Genomic DNA, 19222 nt, shown 5'->3' with positions numbered 1-19222 from the left:
GAAACAAATACGATGCAACGAGCGGAACAAAACACGATGTGCATCTAGCCATCTTCCTTTTGCCTGATAGTCACACAATTAACAAAAGTTTGAGCTAGGCAGCTAAATAAGTACTAATGACACATCTCAGCAATTAACGAGGAACTAACGAGAAGTTAACGAGGGGGGGCCGTTGTCGCCAAGATTAAAACGGGCCTCAGGAGAGGACATCAATGTGACAAAATACCCGATTAGTTTTGTTATGTGCTTTTTCAACCTTCTCGAGCTTTTTCAACCTTCTCGCGAAAAAGGCGCGGTAAACAGGAAAGTCGCAACTGCGGACTATAAACAATTAATAATTCTAAGAATCATCAAATAATTCCACGTATCTATCTATCTTTAAAAGCTTGCAGAAAAAAAACTCCAAGGAAACCAAGTACAATAAGTCGGCTTCATGGAGCCAATGTGCACTCGTTTTGAACTCCCCCCAATATTTGAGTACAATAAGACGGCTTCATGGAGCCAATGTGCAGTGTGCACTCATTTTGAATTACTGACACGGATATCCGCGCGGGCCGCCGACCCGCAGCGTAGCAGCAGCACGAGCTGGTAAAGGGCGGCGTGCCACGCGCCTCGAGCGGATCTCAACACGGCCGGCCGAGTGGCCCGAGTGTTTGCACAAGCTCCAATTAAACCGGCTGAGACCTGCCGGCCCGAACAACATCAAACGTCTGTCCCTCCTCCACTCCGCGCAGTGTGTACTCATCGGACTGTGTCCTGACTCATCGGCATTATTAGATTCGTCAAGTGAGCCATCAAAGTGAAGAGTGGCTTAAGTTGTCTACTTTTGCCTACGGCATATAAGGAACGGTGCTGGTTCCGGTTTAAAGTGTCTTAGTAAATGTTCAATTCAGAAGGATGACTATCGTACTCGATGTCTCAGATGAAAGGAGTTAGATTGATGCGAAGACCGGCGCTAAGTGCCCGGTTCGAAAAGTTTCTGTTCCTGCCGATTGAACCTTTCGTCGACGATGAGAAGCAGTCGATGCCTCCGGGGCACGTTTTGGGCGGGATGAGGTCGGCGAACGTCATGGATTGCTTGGGTCTTTGTGTGTACGTTCTCGCCTGAAATGGTGTCAGCTGTTCGGACTAAGAGTGATCCGAAAAGATTTCTGTTCCAGCTCACCATGAGACTTTTTGTCGAAGGCGAGACGTACATCAGCATGATGTATAGTCGACTACAGAATGATGTTCCACTTTTCACAGGCAATTATTTGCCTGGAGTGGTAGGCTGTGCCGCATCATACGGGCTGAGTTCACAAATTATACCTTTGTCCCAATGCTTACAATCAACACGCTTAATTGCGTGATAAACGGCACAACTTAGCGCTCCGGTCAACTGATAGCTTCTGAGGAGTGGAACATCATTCTGTAGTCGCTTCTATTATTATACGCTTCTATTATTTTTATCTCTAAGCTTAACACAGGACATATTCATCTGCAGAATCCAATGACAAGTACTTACTTTACCGAATTTCATGACACTTTCTCTCGCTATTCAATATGGCACCTAAATAACCTGAAAAATGAATGTGGCACAGTTAAGTAATAAGCGTCCCAGCGTGCGTCTCACCCCGTCTTTTAAGCCGCGTGTGACCTCTGCCCCATCTCTCCGCAGCCGTGTGTGGCCGAGTCCATCCGGGAGGACGCGCTCGAGGACAGCAGGGAGCCCAGCTCTGACATCATCCTGGTGCCGCCGCCGCCGGCGCCGGCGACCACCGACCCCCGGTCGGCCGCCAGCACCCTGCTGGTGTGTTATAACGGCGACAGCGGCGGCTCGGTACGGATCCAGACCGCCCCGGCCGCCCCCGCCGCCGCCGCAGACCACCCAGCAGCCGGCGACAACAACGCAGCCTGAACCAAAGACGACCCGGGTGCCGCTGTGGCACTGTTCGGTGACATAAGGCGCTGCGTTAGTGTGTAGGCATTACATCAGTGACGTAGCAGTACCGTCAGTGACGTGTGACGCATTACTGACGTCTGTTTTCTGCGGTCGGAAGGTATTTGATGAGCCGTTCCTGTCCCGCGGCCGTCCGCCCACTGTTGAAAAGTTGCTGTGATTTTTATGTTACCAGTCAGTGGGGACTGAAGTGGGTGCCGTTGTGACGCTTTCGACGCTGTATGAGCTGAAAGGGAGAGACGATTGGTGAGGTGACGTTGGAAGTGCGAGCTGTGGACGGGCCGTGGCCTCCATTGGCGCTTAGTGTGTGGTGGATGGGTTACAGCCGGTGTAAGACATTAATGTCATTGCGCATTGTACAATGTGCAGGCTGTTTACGTACAAGTTACCTGTGATGAATGTATCAAAGGCTGAGGTAGGACGAGGGCTATCTTTCGGATATTGTTGAAAATTGTCGGTTTCTGCTCTAAAAAGGCTCGAACAGGCAGCAGTCATGTTGTGTACAAATGAAATCCAAAATTGCCTTGAGAAGGCAAAAACTTGATCCTTACGAACGCAGAACGTTAGGTCTTTGAGGAAGTCTTTTCATGCCTGACATTGTTTGTGGTGCTCGATGAGGAAGCATACGCTACATTCCGTTCCGAGAACGTCTCTCCTACCACTGTAACTGTAATGGGTGCAGCCCCAGCGATGTCCCATGACGAGCGGGGCTAGATGCGGGTGTTCTCTATGGATAAACGAGTGTCACAATGAATGTGGACATGGGCCAATCAATCAGGAGTGGGGCCTATCGCTTACGTGACAATAAGTGAGATGGCTTTCTGGCAGCAGGCACTGGCTCGCTCTCCAGGCTCCATGTCAGCGTGAGTGCCACAGGCACACCATCACGAGTCACGACGGCGCGCCGGTACCTTATAGTTGCGCCCGTGGCCGTCAGGTGGCAGTGCGGCGCTGCATAACAGCTCTCTGTTGTGACATGGTGGCACACGGGCTGGCATGTGTTCCATTGTTGTTTACTTTTGATTTGATTTTTGTCATGAGTACAGGGTCTTTGTTAATGTGATGTGTTCTCTCATCTGTCGGAAATATGAAACCGTTTAATTGTTACCAAACACCAGTTTGCAACAGGTGACAATGGAGCCGAAGGAAAGGTGGAACCACGCCGCTGGATTCTAAATTGTTTTAACTTTTACTTGTTTTTTGTTTATTCAAATTTCCCTCCAACAGGCCATTGTTGCTCAATTTCTGGACGGTTCCTATTCAGAATGAAAAAATAGGCGAAGTTTAAATTGTCACATTCATTTCACTCTGGTCCCAGTAGGTAAAACGTACGACACTTCACGCTAATGACACTTATCCCGAATTTACTGACAACTCCGTCTGCAGTGTGGCAAACGAAAGAGACATTTAGTGGATGGTGTGTGAATATAAAGCCGATTGAACATGATGCAATTGCAAACAGGAAGTGCCTGTGCACCTGGAAAACCATAGTCAGCCAGGAGACTCGAGGGAATTAGAATCAAGTTGGACTCATTTAACGAAAGGGTATATGCTGCAGGTATCTGCGGATTTCACCGTTTTTCTACACATCTCGCAGCCTGTGCAAATACAATGACAACCATAGACTCCCATACCCACGATACCCATAATTTCGCTTCTTCGGTGGGTGGCATTTAACCATCCGAGGCCATGCAAGAAGCTTGCACTCGCTGGAATAGGGGGATGGCGTACTTCTTACCTAACTATTGCATCAAAAAGTTGCCCAGAAGTAGTGAATGAAAAACCAAAAAATGTTGGAACGGTTAACGCCCGATTATAAAGGAGAGCATTTCTCTACTTCAACTCTACATTTTATCAACGTAGCCGATTTAACTCAGTAGGTACGGGAAGTAACATTATCAACCTTTTCAATCTCCTCAGTCTTTTGCCACCTTTGCCTTTATTTGTTTCTGTTCACGTTTGTTCTCCTACGTGGACTGCAGCCCGCGAGTGGCCGATCGTCCGCCACTGACATCACCGTACTCGGTCGTCACTTTTTGCTGTTACCTACCTATTATTGTGAAGAAGGAATGGTCGCCGAGGCCCCTGAGCTACGATTTGCGCACGGCAGCGTCACCCTTCGAGAGACAGACTGAGGGACGCCAGGTGAAGGAAAAGGGCAGTATATTCACCCGTTGCGCGTTTGTTTGTCTTAGAGGGCCCTCGGTTGGCCTCAGAGCGCCCTCTTTTGCCTCATAAGGTCCCCCGCTGACCTAAAAGGGCCCGTGCATGCCTGAGGATACCTGTTTCAACATCAGGGCTCCGGGTACCTACTTTTCAGTATGAATAAATTGTAGGGAAGTGGTCAAAAGCAAGCTTCCTTTACTAGTACCTAGTCAAAATGGCCCTCGAAGCCATTTCATTTTTTCGAGAAAAAAATGTAGGCTCCAGGGGGAGAATGGTATCCCCCCGGATACGCCACCGTATCACGGCATAGAGGGCCTGTATCCGCTGGAGAGACAGAGAGAAAAGCGACCCTCCCAGCGGCGGGTGCCGACTCCCCGGGACCGGCCCACCTCCCCAGACCAGCCCCGGCCTTGGCGGCCCGGGCCGTTGACCCTGGCCATTGGCCAACCATGACCTCGGACAAGGAGTGCGTGCGAGACGAGCCGCTCAGAGGAACCGCGCGTCTCCGGACAGCCGGCAGCGGCCGGTCGCCGGGGACCGGGGTGTGGCTAGTGTGACGGCGTGGCGTGTCAGAGGTGCTCCTGGGTGTGACGATGTGACAAAAAGGGAGCTGACGGTCAGGGCGGTGTGATGATAGTCCCGTGGAGGCGCTGTCGGAGACAATGCGCCGCCGTGACCGCCCTGCTAGCTCTGAGCTTCATCGCCGGCATTGGACTGATATCAGGCAAGTCGATGAAATTCTTTTTTTCTGTGATGTCAGATGCTTCCCTGGGGAGAGATTACGCTGTTCTGATGCCTTGGTTTTGTATCTTTTTGTAGATTTTACCTGGTCCTACACACGTGCAAATTTATTAACTGACTTGAAAAAAAAAATCGTTGTTAGGCCAATCACCACTGTATAATCACTTACATTTCTGTGTCGTCCATCACGGCTTCTCTAATTTTTATTTGGCAGGGTGCTGGTGCATATTTTTTAAGGTCATACCATGTCATACCTTTGGTACAATTTTGAATATGAATATTCCATTTTGAATATGGAAGGTCAGAAGCTATGGGTAAAAGGTCCAACAACATGCCAACTCACTATGTCATTAATACCTTATAGCCTTTATGGACGATGGGCACCGGTCGCCATTTCTACACTATATTTTCTTGTTTCATTTTCAAAACATATCCTTCAGGGACACGTGCTTACCTACTGCTTAACCCAACCTAGGGTGGTGGTCTGACCGCAACATATCAAGTTGTGGGAAAATTTTAACGTCCCATAACTCAGCTCGTGGGTAACGTCGAAAATCATGAGGGTACTTATTATTTGGTCATCATCGTGCCTGATTAACCCGCGCCCTGCTGGGGGGGTGTTTGAACACCCCCCCCCTGTGGTTTTTCGCGAATATCTCAAAAACGGCGGCGCGGAGCGCCGCCGTTTTTGGTATACCTTATCATACATCAATTCTACACATGTTGTGAAAATTTCAGACCAAGGTCATTCAAGGTCAGGTCACCAGGTCACTTGAAGTGACCTCACCTCATAAAAAGTTTCAATGTCTGTCATAGCTACACCGAGTGACCGATCGCTTTGAAACTTTCAGCGATTGCTAAGAGCAATAGCATGTACAAAATGTATATCTCAGAATTTTGATATCGATGACCTAAGGTCAGGTCAATTTTGCGACCTCCCCATTATAAGTCAATGGGAGAAAATTGAAATGCGCCTCTTTTGGACGAAAGACATTATAAACACTCCCAAACACTGAATTACAAGTGGTTTAGACACACTGAACATGAAAATGGTGTCCGTGACCCCTGTTTATGCCCTGAGGTCATCTTAGGTCACGAATAGTATCTAACAGTTTTTCGCAAATAACTTTTGATAGAGGCATGCTAGAGCGATGAAAACGCCTTAGATGTGTTCAGCTCGACGATACGGATCGACTGATATGCAACATGACCCTTTCCGGTCAGGTCATGACCTTGACCTGAGGTCAAATTTTCAAGTTGACCTTTCAAGGTCAAGTTATAGTTCATTCGATGCGTCTTGACGAGAGGAACACGATGCCGGTAAAAGTAAGCTCGTACAAGGCTTGAGTCAAAAGTTATTGCAGAAAAACTGTTTCCGAAAAAATCGGCTATTTTTGCAGTTTTTGCCCCCTGCAGGCAAAACCGTTGACGTTAGGTCAAATCTGAGGAAATAACTCAGAAAGGGCGTTAATAGGGCTATCGAATGCGCTTTTCCGCGGCGCTGTAGCTCTATTGGTTCCCGAGTTATGCGTTGGCTTCTTGGAAATTGTCGACATTCGACCTTGAAATCGGCGAAATTTTGCCTTCAATGACCTCTGGTGACCTGACCTTTGACCTGACCAAAAAATTGACCGAAGTGATTTCCTCATTATTTTTGACGCTCTTTCGAACGCCGCCTTCCGCGTGTCGCTACGTGGCCCAGGAGCCGAGTTAGAAGGGGGGGTGTTCAAACACCCCCCCCCCCCCCCAGCAGGGCGTGGAAATCCAAGACCCCCAGCCGGGCGCGGGTTAAAAGTCAGGTCATTGGAAGTTATTTGATGGGCACATTTTTCCCAATTTCCCCGACACCGAGTAAAGAATATATGATTCCTATCAAACACCCTGAATTGATTCTATTCTCGCTCTTGATCATAAGATTCGGGAAGACTCAACCCGCCAGAACATCGGCGCAGGGTCAGGCCCACTGGCAGCACATCCCTCTGGCGTGACCGTTTAAACGGCTGAATGGTTAGCCACACAGGGACACTTGTGTCCCGGCAGGTGCCAAATCAATGCAGCGCACTAGTCAGTGGTCGACTCACCAGCTTTGCCATTCCGGGTTAGTTTGAGCAGATGCGGTCAATTGGTCAGTATAGGGCGAAAGACTCGCTGTGACGTTCCCGCTCCGTCTGTGACAGGTCCGGAGAGGGGTCCGTCCCCCGGCTGCCAGCGGATCCTGCGCCTGAGCTCCTCACTGCTGGGCTGTGTGGACCGCCACCCCCACCCGGGCGCCTGCCGCTCCGGCTCAATGGACGCAGCCGCGGTGACAGCCTGCCTGCGGCGGCGCGCCGCGCGGCTCCGGCGGCCGGCGCGGCTCGTGCTGGTCGGCGACTCCCGGGCCCGGATCCTGCAGCAGCAGCTGAGCGCCTTCCTGCAGCTGGCGAACGGCTCAGAGCCGGTGGACGTGCGCGCCGAGGACGTGCCCGAAGGCCCGCTGCGCCGTCACCAGCTCTCAACCACCCGCGACTTGTGCCGAAAGTTTGACAAATTCTGCAGTCACCTGGTGGGCAACGACCTGCTGCAGGTGGACTTCTGGCGGCGGCCCTACCTGCACACCCTGTTCACCGGCAAACTGCGGAGCCTCGTGGCCGAGTGTCGGGCGGGTGCGGACGGCTGCCCGGACCTGGTGGTGCTCAACGGAGGCATGTGGTACCTCAGAGCGTTCGACGCCATCAGGGACGTCATCAACACGCCGATGACGGGCGCGATGATGATGAGAGACCACGTGGGCGCGCTCAGAGAGGTGCTGACGGAGCTGGTCTCGCACACGACGGTCGTATGGCGCCTGGAAGAGGCCGTCATCACCGATGCCTTACCTCTGGACAGGAAGGATACGGTGCAGAGAAAGCTCACCATGTCACACGCCCTCTTCTTCGACCTTCAACGTCAGGTGAGTGCGGACATTTCCTCTGGCCTTCCATGTGTTTAGTCAAAGGATTGAGAAAGCAAGCAGAGACGTAGGTCTCGAAACGTTTGCATACAGTTTTCTAAGAGATCATGTGCGAATGCATGATGGAACGCACATAATCATCCTGCCTATAAGCTCTCTGTTAGTCCATGGTCATAATGCATGATTGGCCACGCACTGCGCACATAATCATCCTGCCTATAAGCTCTATGTTAGTACCAGTAAAACGCCTTTTGGGCGAAGAACGAGCGAGCGAGATAGTGAGCCCTGCACGTGCGGAAGGGCGAGAGGGTACTTCCAACGGGCTTGCGCAAAACACCCTTCTAACCGGTCGCTAGCGGTGTACCAAATTTGAACGCAATCGGCCCAGCCGTTCCTGAGATCTGGAAGCGGCATTCTGCACGTGCGCACGTGCAAACGGGGTCCAAACTGACTTTTGCACGGCACCCTACTAACCGGTCTCCAACCAAGTACCAAATTTGAGCGCAATCGGCCCAGCCGTTCTCGAGATCTGGAAGCGCCCCCTGCACGTGCGCACGTGCAGTAGCACCCTAACCGCAACACATGGGAATGCATTGCCTGGTGGGTGCCTACCTGTATGCCAAGTTTCAGCGAAATCGCCCCAGTAATTACCGAGTTATTAAAATGGGAACAAATTTGACACCTCTTATTGTTGTATTTTGCACGTGCACTGGGGTGACCTACATGCATTGAGAGTATCCTATTTTTGGTAGAAAGGATGCAGCTACCCTATAAAAATTACCGCAAGTCAATCGCCCAAGCGGCTGCTGAGATATGAGCCTCTCAAAATCACTACTTTTGCAAAACAGCTTGAACACCCTTGACATTTCACGTGGCACGTGCCACGACGGTCACTGAGATGTATCAAAAGTAGTCAATTACGGGGTAGAAGGGATGGGGCTACCCAGCAAAAAAGACCGCAGGCCAATCGGTCCTCCGGTTGCTGAGATATAGACCTCTCAAAAGCGTTACAGGCCGGGCCGGGCCGGGCCGGGCCGCTCATACTGAGATTTTTCCGTTATAACCAGTAAAACGCCTTTTGGGCGAAGAACGAGCGAGCGAGATAGTGAGCCCTGCACGTGCGGAAGGGCGAGAGGGCGCTTCCAACGGGCTTGTGCAAAGCACCCTTCTAACCGGTCGCTAGCGGTGTGCCAAATTTGAACGTAATCGGCCCAGCCGTTCCTGAGATCTGGCAGCGGCATTCTGCACGTGCGCACGTGCAAACGGGGTCCAAAATGACTTTTGCACGGCACCCTACTAACTGGTCCCCAACCGTGTACCAAATTTGAGCGCAATCGGCCCAGCCGTTCTCGAGATCTGGAAACGCCCCCTGCACGTGCGCACGTGCAGTAGCACCCTAACCGCAACACATGGGAATGCAATGCCTGGTGGGTGCCTACCTGTATGCCAAGTTTCAGCGAAATCGCCCCAGTAATTACCGAGTTACTGAAATGGGAACAAATTTGGCACCTCTTATTGTTGTATTTTGCACGTGCACTGGGGGTGACCCACATACATCGAGAGTATCCTATTTTGGGTAGAAGGGGTGCTGCTACCCTACAAAAATTACCGCAAGTCAATCGCCCAAGCGGCTGCTGAGATATGAGCCTCTCAAAATCACTACTTTTGCAAAACAGCTTGAACACCCCTGACTTTCCACGTGGCACGTGCCACGACGGTCACTGAGATGTATCAAAAGTAGTCAATTACGGGGTAGAAGGGATGGGGCTACCCAACAAAAAAGACCGCAGGCCAATCGGTCCAGCGGTTGCTGAGATATAAGCCTCTCAAAAGCGTTACAGGCCGGGCCGGGCCGGGCCGGGCCGGGCCGGGCCGCTCATACTGAGATTTTTCCGTTATATTGAAAAGACTCACTTCGCTCGCTGCGCTCGCTCGCTCGTAATGAAAAGACTCGCTTCGCTCGCTGCGCTCGCTCGCTCGTAACAAGGTCATTTGCAGGTAGTTTTGATACGGTTATTACCCCAGCTATTTGTCAAATTTGAGATTGAAATAGCCGTTGAAAACCGTTAATTCCCTTAGCGAGTCTATGAACGCGGGATTGTGAGTCGATCCAGCTGCCGAAGCCTTGGAGTGCTAGGCTAACATAGCATGCTCCTGAAAATGAACCAATGAAACTGGAGCTGTTCGCAACCTCGCTACACTGCGAATGACAACCATGCGGACGTTCCAGGTGCCGGGACTGCTGGTGTGGTCTTCCATGCTACCGGAGACGTTCGACTTTGCGCAGCGCGTGTGCCGCCCCGTCAAACAAATCGCCAACTCCACTGACATTGTCGTAGAGGAGATTTTCGACGAATGCGACGACGAGATCCACGTGGGCCCAGAGATGCGCCAGCGTTTCGTCTCAAAACTGCTGGACATTTTGTGTGAGACGGATGGGGATAGGGAGCTCGGACACTGCTGCAGAGGGTAGGCCGGCCACCCTCCCAGAGCTGCGAGCTTAAACAGTATGCCATCCACTATCGCAGGTACCGTAAATGCTTTAATTGCGCACTGCAGTGTGGCATACTAAGATCACACCCCTGGTATGGTATATTAACCCGCGCACCGACGGGGGAGTGGGTAACCGCCCCCCCCCCCCCGAGGTTTTTCGTGAATAGTGGAAAAACCGCGGCGCATAGCGCCACTAAATTTGACATTACTTTTCCCTCATCAATTTCACACATGGTGTGCAAGTTTGAACCTGCTACCTTTCAAGGTCAGGTCACCAGGTCACTTCGAATGACCCAACCTCAAATCACCTTTTTGCAACTTTGTCACTGTGTCAGAGATACGGTAAATGACGGAAGCCTTTGAAAGTCGTAGGATGTAATGAGGTTATTGCTAGCTACGATTTGTATATCTCTGATTTTTATATCGATGACCTAAGGTCAGTTCAATTTCTTGACCTCCCATTACAAGTCAATGGGGAAAATCAACCCCCTATTTTTTTCCATTAAAACGCGTCAGAATGGCCCAATATACCATGAATGACTTCATATAGGACCAACCTTGACTACCTTAAGGCCTTTTTTGCTCTTGGGTAACTGTAAGGTCATGTGACATCATCAAGGGTCAAAAGTGTTTTGCTAATCACTCCTTACAGTCATGTAACGAGATACAGCCGCGCGGATGGTCTCATTGTGTTCAGCTCGTCAAGGCGCATCGAATTATATACATGATGACCTTGAGGTCACGTGACCTGACGTCAACCTTTACCTTGAACTTTCCAGGTCAATATTATATATATATATATATATATATATATATATATATATATATATATATATATATATATATATATATATATATATATATATATATATATATATATATATATATATATATATATATGATTCGGTGCGGATTGAGGAGAGGATCACGATGGTGCCAAAAGTTTGTTCCTAGCTTGGCTACTTCAAAAGTTATTTCTAGCGCTGCCATTTCGAATTTTTTGACACCTGTGACGTCATCTTTGACCTGACCTGAAAACGACCCGGGTACAAATTGTAGATCTTGTCCGTGCGTACCCAATGCCGTTTACCGCTTGTCGCTATCTTGCTTCGTTCTCGAGATCTCAGGGGGGGGGGGCAGTCATCCGCACCCCCGTCGGTTCTAAGTTGGGCGGACCCCCGTCGGTGCGCGGGTTAATCAGACATTTCGTGAGTCTTTTTTAAAAATATGAAATAAAATACAGCTCAGATACGTAGGCACCATTTCAGTGTGTGAGCATGTGATGCCAGCAAGCGTACCGTTACTCCGCGGAATTAAACATTTCCCATACTCCATGGACTAACAATGGACGGATCACCATTCACCAGTCATTTTCATGGCTTGTAGTAGTGAATGTTTGCATTTTGGTTGTGAGGCGTAAAATATATTCAGTGTGTGTTGTCGCACATTACGGAGAGGTTGGTCTTAACCATACAAATATCAAGCCGAAATAAGCGTAAATATTTATTTCAATTCCCTCCCTCGTTAAATGTATTACAGCACCAGCACAATCCCGCACGATATTACAAAAGAGATTCAGTTTGCTTTAGTACTCCATCTACCGACGAAACAAAGCTATACAAAAAGAAACAGCAATGCAACCGTTGGGGGTATTTCATAACCTTGCTTCATGTTGAGCTCTAGCACATTTGAGCTTTGCAGACTGCCCTCTAATTAGACACAAATACACAAATGAGATAGCATTGCACAAAAGAAAAGAGAAGAAATGGCACAAGTCTGGCAAAAAGCCGATAGTTCCGTATCACAAAGTGCACATCACTCGTGAATATTTTTACATAAAAAACTGTTTTACGTGCTCGATGCTTTTATCCAGTAATTATCAGTTAACTAACGTTGGTCCCTTGACCGAGTTACAATTCACGATTCACCCATAACACTCCAATGGGAAAGATCCACTAACACCAGGAAGATCTTCAAAGGATCACAAAAATCGAATACCCCTGAAAGTTGGTTGTAGCTCTTCAGCACCTTGTCGGGTCATCTGATGGTCGGCCATCGGCGCCGCTATCGGCGCCCTCTGCCACAGTCTGCCGGTATAGAGGACGGTGCCACCGCCCTCTGCCACAGTGTGCCGGTATAGAGGACGGTGCCGCCGCCCTCTGCCACAGTGTGCCCGTATAGAGGACGGTGCCGCCGCCCTCCCCGCTCCGGTCGCTCAGGCGGCCGCAGTCATCTGCTTCAGGTACTCGGCGCGAGCCGTCATCTTGTCAGATTCCTCTCCCCGAGGGTAGGGTTTCCACACGGGCTCTCCACAGAACAGACGGCACGCCTTGATGTAGTTCTGTGTGGGACAAGCCCCGGAGAAATGTCACTCTACGGCGGCCAGTCCATGTCATGGCTGAGCCCAGATTTGGACCAGGGGAGGGGAAGAACAATAAAACTGGATCGAAATTCAACCGAAGTTGGTACCTAAGTATAAGAATATGTTAGTTCTGAAGAAGTTATACGCCCTTCTCTATAACATTGCTTAGGAAACACAGACATGATTGCTTTACAGTACGTGTTTCTTTGTTTTACCTTATACGTATACGCGTTCGTATGAACACGGTAACTATTTACTTGAGTAAGCCGCTATTCAGTACAACCAAGGACACCCGACGACAACGACAGATGAAGGAAAACTTGTGCGCGCACACAAGTACGATTAGCTAAATAGGACACCGATAACCATCGCTTTATCGCCGCCAAACAGCTATTTACTGGCGTTATCAGCATAGTTGTGTTTCGTCACCCGTCACCGTACAGCCAGAGCGGAAGACAAACATGGTTGAAAAGCGAACATGCTCTTTCCTTAAGCCATGCGCCCAGTCCTGTCCCGCACCGAACGAATCTATAGAATGTCTCTTATCTGCACATAGCAGGCGTCCGATCAGAAAGCACGCATTTAACTAATGGCATACGCAGTTAGTAGACCACCACCGTACTTCGGTACATACTAAAGCCGAAGATGGATCCAAAAAGGAGCTTGGTCCAAAAACTGACGGAGGATTGGAGGATATGTGGATGGGAAAGTTAAGTTATTTGATGGAATTGGTCATCCAACGAAGTAGTCAAACGACGCAGCCACACCAAGGAAAAACCAAGGTCTTTCCGAAACCCAACGGAATGCACATGCAAGTTGATGAACGCCCTGAGGCCAGAAGCGTCTGGAGGAGCATCGACCAGGAGAACCCGCGTCTCGGCCAAGAGTCGCCAGGCCAGGGACAGAAGCGAAGGAATGTTGGCCAGTGGTGCAGGCGCCAGGGCTCTGTCGTGGTTGCAGGCCTCGGCCGGATGGGGTGCGAGTCGGACGACGGTGAAAACAGGGCGCCTGGGGCGACTTGATCAAGGCTCTTGAAATTCACTCCCATAAACCACGTGACATCCAGCATGTAGAAGGCACTGAGAGGGGGAGAAGTTCTTAATAGTCACGTGACCAAATGTGCCCTCCGGCGCCCTGTTTTCACCGACGCCCGTGCCAGTCTCAGCCGGATCAGGGGGGGGGGGGTCTCAGCCAGGGACGCATGCGTCTATGAGGGTCCAGGGATGCAGGCCTCGGCCAAGGACATGGCTCCCGGCCACCCACCTTTGAGCAGCAGGTGAAGCGGTGGTAGCTGCCGGCCGGCAGCACCAGCAGGTCTCCGCGCTCCACCAGCACGCGCACCCACCGGTCGTCCGTGTCGCGCACGTCAAAGTACCCGGAGCCCTCCAGGATCAGGCGAATCTCCTCGTCCGAGTGCAGGTGCTCCTCGAAGAACGACTTTATCTGTGGCAGACAGGGTGAGGTGGGGACGTGAGACGTTGGTAGTTAGCGTCGACTGGGCAAAGTTGGTGAGTAGCTGGAGATGTTGAGCATCTCGAGTTGGTAGGCGAGTATAATAGGCGAGTCAGTTGAGATGGGACATGGGTGCGTGGGATACTATACAAACGACCCGGGAAAACGAAACAAGGGTCTGCGATGATGCAACACTGAGCGCCGTCCGTCTACTATCGCGGAGACAGCCGAGCAGCGACCAACGTATGGTGTTGTGACCCTAGTTTCTGCTGCTGGGAACACGATGACAAAATCGTTGGTGGGCACACGAGTACAAACTCGACAACTCTCATTATCGGAAAACGCGTCTAGCCAGTCGCCTTAACGAATAGATATGTAATCGTACACACGGCGGTGATAACTGCACTCACCATGTCCCAGATGGATCACGTGTACACGGCTCGAACGATAACCGTAGTCGTCCTTCAAGTGCGATAAATACGCTTCACCTTACTTACAGATAATCCAACTTCGCATCATCATTGGATAATGAGACCCATCTCAAACACCAGGAGGTAATCATAAATTTTATTTCTATTGATTTTAGCTGGGCAGAGACAATCACACAAAAAATGAACATACATTACTTTTTAAGCAATAATTACGATTGCCCCGAACTGAACTGCAATGAGCCAGTGATACTTCACCGGAACAGACGACAAAGTTGTCTCTTATCGCTAGCATATCCCTCCCATCCCTTCACAGCCCTAATGATATTGTCGAAGTCTGTAAACAATCCACAAAACGGCGACGGTACAACCGCACAATGAAAATGATTATAAATACACAACACCAGACCACTCAAACGACTAAACAATGAGGTTAAATGGATAAAACACACGCAACACTTCTCATCAAACGCGAGCGTACCGTTCTGTGTTCACTCATCCAGACACCCCCAGTGTTCTGTGACCTAATATGACCTGACGTCCCTCCCCCGGCACCACGGCCGGTCGGGACGGGTCACACCTCTCAGGGCACTCTCCGGTAAGGGGTGCGCCGTTTGTAGATTTTGTACTTGGCCAGCTCCTCGGCGGGGAGGTAGTCGGTGGGATCGACAAAGTTCGGGTCGTAGGGCACGTAGGGCGGCTCCGGGCCGCCCTCCTCGGGCGGCGGCGGCCCGAACCAGCCGTCCGGGGTACGCTCTCTGAACCGGCGCGCCGCCTCGCTGCCGTGCCAGCCGGGCTCTCCCTCGGCCGGGGGCGCAGCGGCGGCTCCCTCCGCCTGCAGACCTGACGGGCCCTCGCCGGGGTCGGCCTGGGACACCCCTGTGGAGCTCTGACTAGAGGTAGAGGCCCGGGTCGGAGCGCGCGCCGTGGTGCGCCGACGGGCGCCACCGACAGCGACTGAAGTCGAGGCCGAGGTGCCGGGGGCGGCGGCGGCCGGTCGGGCGGGAACGGCCGTCCGGCGAACCGGCGGGTTCTCTCGCACGTCCAGCGGCCCCATCAGGGGCTCCACAGCCGGCACCGCCCGTATCGGAAACCCGTAGTACTCCCACAGACGGATGCACGTGTAGAACCAGGCAGCCAGCAGCAGGAACGGCCAGAACATGGTGAACAGCATCACCGTGCAGCAGCACTGGTAGGGAAGTGTGAGCGCGCGCAGCGTCTGCAGGTACACCCGCCACGTGCGAGTGATGAGCGGCGCGAAGAAGAGGTAGACCCGCACCGCCACGTAGTGCAGCAGGCCCACGAGCAGCAGCGGGGACAAGTTCGACTTGGGGACGATGAAGCGCTTCACGTTGTCGTCCGCCATGGTCGGGCCGCGGCTGGCTGGCGGAGCCCTCACGGCACACCGTGGCGGATCGGACACGTGCCGCGCGTCTCACGGACGCACCACGTGCGCACAGGTGAATGGAACGGACCACCACACTCGGACCCCGGCTCAGAACTGCGCGGCCGGCGCGTGGTGACAGCGGTGCTTGCGTGCGTCACTCGTCGCTCAGCTGTGGGCCGGCGCCGCCGGCGGTCTCCGACCAATCAGAGCCGTCCGATAAGTCAGGTGACCCGACGAGCCGAGCCAGCCCAGCCGCCGGGCAAAGGTCGACCGTGCGCCGCGCGGGGGGGGGGGGGAGGATGGGGTGGTGCGGCCGGAGGCCTCGGCCACGGCCCACGCGTCCGCCGACCTTGAGCGGGTAGCAGTCAGACGTGCCAGGCACCGGTTGTATAAACAGATGCGGGCACGCCAAAGTGCGACCATCCGCCTCGGTTATGCCGATGACAGCAAGAAGACTTTAGTAAAAATGCCAATTACCGGGGTTACATGAGCAAGTAAATGCGTATCTATCAGGAACGGATTTTCCTATTCGCTCACCATTGTAGTCCGTTTGTAATGCGTATTAACTCTGCTCATGTAACCCCGAGCAGTGACAGTGAAAACGACTTCAGCGGAGGACCTACCAGGGTAATTTGAGTTCCATTGAGCCGGACCGGAACCGCACTAGCCATAAACCACCAGTACCAGGACGGATCGCATTCATCAGTTCTACCTTTGCAAGATGATACAGGGCAACATTTTTTCCATAACGCGCATGGGAACAAGTTACAGATCCGCACAGTGCATGGTTCATGCATGCATGGATAAACAGTATCCCAGAATAACCTGGCATTCATAAACACCCCGACGACCTCCCAGAATAACCTGCACAGTGTTACCATTACCGTAAGCCTTCCAACTCCTGATGAAATCGGGCTCCAGACTAGTTACCCATGGGTCAAATGCAAAAGGGATGACACGTGGATCGCACTTTGATATCTGGCATTCCCCATGCACCCGGACCTCAATACCGAACAGTATCCTTGGTCCAATCGGAAAAGAGCACGGCAATCACATTACCTCTTACAGCCTCGTCCTTAGCGGGGCAGACCTCTCGGCTCAGTATTAGGCATTGAGGCAGTCAACAAACTCCGGCACCAGGGACGACCGACAAGCGACAACACACCAGGTTTAGCACTTAGCAGTTTTGTCATCTTCGGTTGGGGACGCGTAACTGTCGGAAGAAGCGATACCTACCAAACGACAAGCCAACTCTACCCAAAGATAAGTTTTTAGGACGATAGATTTATCGTACTGACGCACTTCTATCTGCAGTAATTGCCGTTCAGCGATGCGTAAATGCAGCTTCTGACAAGAAAAGAAAATACTCATCTGTGCGCGTTCTTTGTAGCTTAGTTGGAAGACGAGCACCAACAATAACACCAACTTCAATGAGCACGCATTCGCTAAAGCCGTTAAGCCACTGTAAAGATATCTTCTCTTAGTATGGGAAGATGTCAGACCCTTACGAAAAAAAAAACACCTTTAACTAGCCCGGGAAGCACACGGACATTCAGATCAGACTTTCTCGCTCGGCACTGACCTTGGTCTCGTAGTTTTCCAGCTTGTCCGGCGACACAGTGATGACGTCCTTATAGTTGTAGCCACGCTCTTGGCGAATCTTCTCCACCAGAGGCGAGTTCTCAACGTCCTCGTCTTCAATCTGGGGGACGGGAAACAATCAGAACAAGGGCCGCTGGACAAAAAAAAAAAACACTGTGGACAAGGCGATGTTAATTGACATACCTTCCAGTACAGGCATCCAGTCCTCTCCTTCAGCTGATCCAGCGACAGTTCCTCGAAGGGCTCCGTTTTGTGGGGCAAGCGCTGGTCGTCGTCTGCAGACAGGTCAGCCATGTACCAAGCCTGGACCATTTTGGTGCTGGAAAAAAAGAGTGGGTTAAAGTCAGCCAAATGGTCGGTATCCCGTATCGGCAGTGTTTGTACTAAATTTGAAGGGACATAGACAGCTTTAGATCGTTCGATTTCAACTTACCGGGAGCAAACTGCAAAGACCCCCCCAAGACATTGTCGGAATCAACTTGCAGCCCCCCCCCCCCCTTCCCCCAATCGCACCTCCACGACCGGAGGGGGGAGGGAGGGGCAGTTCACGGCCAGTAGTACGGACCGATGAGGTACAGGTCTCGCGGGTTTTAACGGTAGGTTTTGCACCTAGACAAATTAGTATACTTCAGGCTATATCTTCGTCGTCTTAATCATTTAAGTGTTGAAGATGCGATCGACTTGTTGGTTCACAAGCCGGCCATGGTCGTGTAAAACGATTTCATCGTAGATTAGATCGATTAGTTTCTGAGATATAACCGGAAATGTAAAAGTGCAAAACCTACAGCTTAATCTCGCGAGAGCCGTACCTAAAGAGTACCTACGGTCCTACCTAATGACCGCCGGCAAGTCGGCGGGCTGGGGCGGGAGTGGGAGTGGGAACCTGGCAGGAAGGGGCGTCGCAGTGTACGGGTAGGGGTCGAAGGGCGGTAGAGGCACCCAGAATGCAAAGGTCAATCATCACCCGTTCCGTCGTATCTATCCTCAGGATACTGAAATCCTTCTTTTCCACGCCGCAACCCTAGTCCGGGCTGGACAGGCAACTTCATCCCATGCGGGCTCAGGCTGCTCCCTTGAAGCGCGGCGCAGCTCCTGAGGAAGCCATCCGTAGCCGGGCGCAGGGAGTGCTTGGGTTGGGAAGGGCTGGGTGGCCCTGGTCCGCAATGCAAAGACCGCAGTGCAAACTCAAACTCAGTACTTACGTTCCACGGTGCCGACCCGTCACGGACCTCGTGCGCGTGGAAATGCGAGCATGCGCGGGCCTTGGTAACAACTGGATTTCCATTACGTCATGGGTGATGATGTCACACCACGGGTGACGTTTCATTGCTGCTGCTGCTGTCCACGGAGGGCAGCGTTTGTGAGTGGAAAACAGTAGCAACATTGTAAATGAAGGCAGTATTGGCGCTTATGCTACATATGAAATTTATAACAACATATTGATATTAGTGAATGTTTATTTTTGTTGCTTTTCATAAACCCTCCATTTCAGGGTCTGCATGCTAAATTTCTGTTATTTTAGAGTCAAGCTATTGTACTAAGGGATTTATTTTGGCAATTTAGTCATTTGTTAGGTTATAAGGCTGCAGAAACTTTTAGTTGAGGTTGGTATCCACTATCCAGTTGCAGCTATAATTGTGTTATATTTTGTATCATTTTCTGAACATCAACATGTAAACACCTACCTATATGAATTCAAATTTTGTGATTGTAGAAAAGCAGT

General features: G+C 51.2%; 3 protein-coding genes across 13 annotated transcripts in view; 2 read left to right on the top strand and 1 right to left on the bottom strand.

Moving 5' to 3' along the window:
• LOC122389122 (vasoactive intestinal polypeptide receptor 2-like) overlaps nucleotides 1–2997 on the top strand; it is a 79770-nt gene extending 76773 nt beyond the window's left edge. For all 11 annotated transcript variants that reach the window (XM_043380823.1, XM_043380827.1, XM_043380834.1 and 8 more), the window contains one exon: nucleotides 1658–2997. In XM_043380823.1, coding sequence (XP_043236758.1) covers nucleotides 1658–1897 — 240 coding nt within the window. In that variant the 3' untranslated portion in view covers nucleotides 1898–2997. The remainder of the gene's footprint in view (nucleotides 1–1657) is intronic.
• A 1583-nt stretch (nucleotides 2998–4580) lies between these two features.
• LOC122389121 lies at nucleotides 4581–10376 on the top strand. Its single transcript, XM_043380821.1, has 3 exons — nucleotides 4581–4829; nucleotides 7024–7775; nucleotides 10006–10376. Exons 1-3 carry the CDS (start codon nucleotides 4736–4738, stop codon nucleotides 10246–10248), a joined length of 1089 nt encoding a protein of 362 aa, XP_043236756.1. The 5' UTR covers nucleotides 4581–4735; the 3' UTR covers nucleotides 10249–10376.
• Nucleotides 10377–11758: 1382 nt separating this feature from the next.
• LOC122389120 (1,2-dihydroxy-3-keto-5-methylthiopentene dioxygenase-like) lies at nucleotides 11759–18751 on the bottom strand. Its single transcript, XM_043380820.1, has 6 exons — nucleotides 18702–18751; nucleotides 17683–17818; nucleotides 17480–17599; nucleotides 13894–14073; nucleotides 12461–12609; nucleotides 11759–12378 (listed from the first exon to the last, which is right to left on the bottom strand). The coding sequence occupies exons 2-5, from the start codon at nucleotides 17809–17811 to the stop codon at nucleotides 12484–12486; spliced, it is 555 nt and encodes a 184-aa protein (XP_043236755.1). The 5' UTR covers nucleotides 17812–17818; nucleotides 18702–18751; the 3' UTR covers nucleotides 11759–12378; nucleotides 12461–12483.
• Between the last annotated feature and the right edge of the window lie 471 nt (nucleotides 18752–19222).

This window comes from Amphibalanus amphitrite, unplaced genomic scaffold (assembly GCF_019059575.1).
Source record: "Amphibalanus amphitrite isolate SeventyFive unplaced genomic scaffold, NRLGWU_Aamphi_draft 000344F_arrow, whole genome shotgun sequence".
NCBI classification, from domain to species: Eukaryota; Metazoa; Arthropoda; class Thecostraca; order Balanomorpha; family Balanidae; genus Amphibalanus; species Amphibalanus amphitrite.
Note: the sequence above shows the minus strand (reverse complement) of the source record. Positions and strands in the feature narration are given on the sequence as shown.

Bases quoted from the DNA above. Each gene is read 5' to 3' on its own strand.
- LOC122389121 (XM_043380821.1), top strand. From the start codon at position 4,736: ATGATAGTCCCGTGGAGGCGCTGTCGGAGACAATGCGCCGCCGTGACC. The intron at 4,830-7,023 runs GCAAGTCGATGA...CGTCTGTGACAG, and splicing joins CGGCATTGGACTGATATCAG to GTCCGGAGAGGGGTCCGTCC. The intron at 7,776-10,005 runs GTGAGTGCGGAC...CGGACGTTCCAG, and splicing joins TCTTCGACCTTCAACGTCAG to GTGCCGGGACTGCTGGTGTG.
- LOC122389120 (XM_043380820.1), bottom strand. From the start codon at position 17,811: ATGGTCCAGGCTTGGTACATGGCTGACCTGTCTGCAGACGACGACCAG. The intron at 14,074-17,479 runs GTCAGTGCCGAG...TGTCTGCCACAG, and splicing joins TGGAAAACTACGAGACCAAG to ATAAAGTCGTTCTTCGAGGA. The intron at 12,610-13,893 runs GTGGGTGGCCGG...TGTCCCACACAG, and splicing joins GCTTCACCTGCTGCTCAAAG to AACTACATCAAGGCGTGCCG.